At 33.0% G+C, this 2,068-nt stretch overlaps 1 protein-coding gene across 1 annotated transcript in view; it reads left to right on the top strand.

Moving 5' to 3' along the window:
- Positions 1–557, top strand: part of LOC108684902 (octopamine receptor beta-1R-like) — a 53,127-nt gene extending 52,570 nt beyond the window's left edge. The window contains exon 3 of the mRNA XM_018189440.1: positions 131–557. Coding sequence (XP_018044929.1) covers positions 131–437 — 307 coding nt within the window. The 3' untranslated portion in view covers positions 438–557. The remainder of the gene's footprint in view (positions 1–130) is intronic.
- The last annotated feature ends 1,511 nt before the right edge of the window (positions 558–2,068 follow it).

The following is a 2,068-nucleotide window of genomic DNA, read 5'->3' as shown; positions in this document are numbered from 1 at the left end:
TATATATATATACGTTAATAAACTAAAGAAAATTTTATTTGATACGAAACGAATAAAATTCTAAGAATACTACAATTTTGCTTTATATTTATTTCAATGCATTAACATTATAAATGTCTGTTTGATATAGGTATATCATCACTGCTCTATGCGACTCGTGCGAGAGCGGCGAAGTGGTGGTAGCGGTGGTGTTCTGGGTAGGCTATTTCAACAGTGCTTTGAATCCGTTGATCTACGCTTATTTCAATCGCGAGTTTCGCGCAGCCTTTCGCAAAACCCTTGAAAGCTGTTGTCGCGCGATCGGACCGGTGCGCGATCTGCGCCAGGTGCATCGCAAACAGGACCTCGTGCACAGCAACGCCTCGTCCGAGCTGCATGTCAACAATCAGTTACGCAATAGCGAGATGACCAACGTCCATATTGAGGCGTGTATTTAAATGGATCACGCGATCCGGCGAGGTGAAAGTAACGGCGAAATCCTCGGAGCGCCTTCTGAATAGAAAAAAAATAGGTAAGACCGAATTGGCAAGTAGTACTGATAACTCTCAAAAGTAACAATCACGCAGATAAAAAAATTAATTTCTTTCTTTTCCTATATACAAAAATGTTTAATAACTCGATAGTTATCATATCATATAAGAAAAGTATATTAAAAATTCAATTTGAAAAAAATTTTTATGTCGATGAAACAAAAAAATAATTGAAATTTTTGATCAACTTAATATTATGGAAATATTGGTATTCACTATTGCCTTTTATCTATGTCTTATTTTTATTGTCTTCTCTGATTATCTTTTCGAAATAAGATTTGAAAAAGAAATTCAGGGATATATAATAAAATATAAAAAAGAGTAAAAAAGCATTTTAAAGAATTTATTATTGAAACTAAGACTGTGGCACGCAAAGAATTTATCATTAAAATTAAGATTGTTCTAAATTCATTGAAGAAGTCAAGTAATTAAAGTTAAGGTCATAAAGAACGCGACGTCATATATTTGCATCAAGCATTCGCAAATACCAAATACGATTTGCAAGAGAGAAGTGTATAGTCCCACAGAGAGTGTGAATAGAGTATGTGCGCCATACTCGTGCCTATTTCGTCCTGCTACCGACCTATTTTAAGGGACACGTTCACCGCTCGTCCCCAAGGGGTCTATTTCTGTCACGGCAGCGTTCCATCAGGTCCGTAAATAAGGCTCCTGTCCGTTGGCAGATTGATGTTCCGATTCAGCAGTAATATTTTAGCGGTGGTCCGATAACGTCGAAATGAACTTTCCAACTAACATTTGATTCGTGCGCGAACTTCTATTTTACTCGTGATTAACATCATATATCTATCTTTGCAACAAATTAAATTTCTGTCTATCTGAACAAATAATATAGTGAACACCAATACAATACTATAATGAATTATAAATACAATATGTTAGCAAGGTTAAACCTTTGAAACTTGTGTATAAAAAGGTTATTTTCATTCTAATTAATTTTTCATTCTATTATTTTTATTTTTAATTACTTATATATTTTTTGTTAGATTAGCCGAAAAATTAATCTGTAAAATTAAAAGTTATATGTGCGCTTAAAAAAAGAAAGATTTTTTTTTCTTAAAAGAGAAATTAGTTTAAAATTAATCGAATAATTTATAAGAAAGTATAAAAGGATTAATTAAAAGGATCTGGTGGTTTGAGGTATTTCTGTAGACGCTGTCTCGTGATTGGAGGAAAAGCAAAAGAAATAACAAAAAGACCAAAGAAAAGGATTGAAAGGCGAGAGATAAAGCTGTTCTACTCGTTTAGGGATCACTTTGTACATAATTGCGCTACGACAGCGTGTTTCGTTATAATCAAAGGGATTTATAATAACGAGCTCTTAGCGTTAAACGAGATATTGTAAATACGAATCTGCGTTTAGAAATAACTTCGTGTATAAATGTTAAAGCCCTGAAATGTATCATCCTTCCCGCAAGACAAATCATTTTATCGAAATAGATAAATTTATGAGGGCATCTTAATAAAGAGAAATACTAAAATGCCAAAAATGAAACAGAATATATTATTATATATATATA

Source organism: Atta colombica, unplaced genomic scaffold (assembly GCF_001594045.1).
Source record: "Atta colombica isolate Treedump-2 unplaced genomic scaffold, Acol1.0 scaffold141, whole genome shotgun sequence".
In the NCBI taxonomy this organism is placed as follows: Eukaryota; Metazoa; Arthropoda; class Insecta; order Hymenoptera; family Formicidae; genus Atta; species Atta colombica.
The sequence above is the reverse complement of the archived record's forward strand: the minus strand, read 5'-3'. Positions and strand labels throughout refer to the sequence as shown.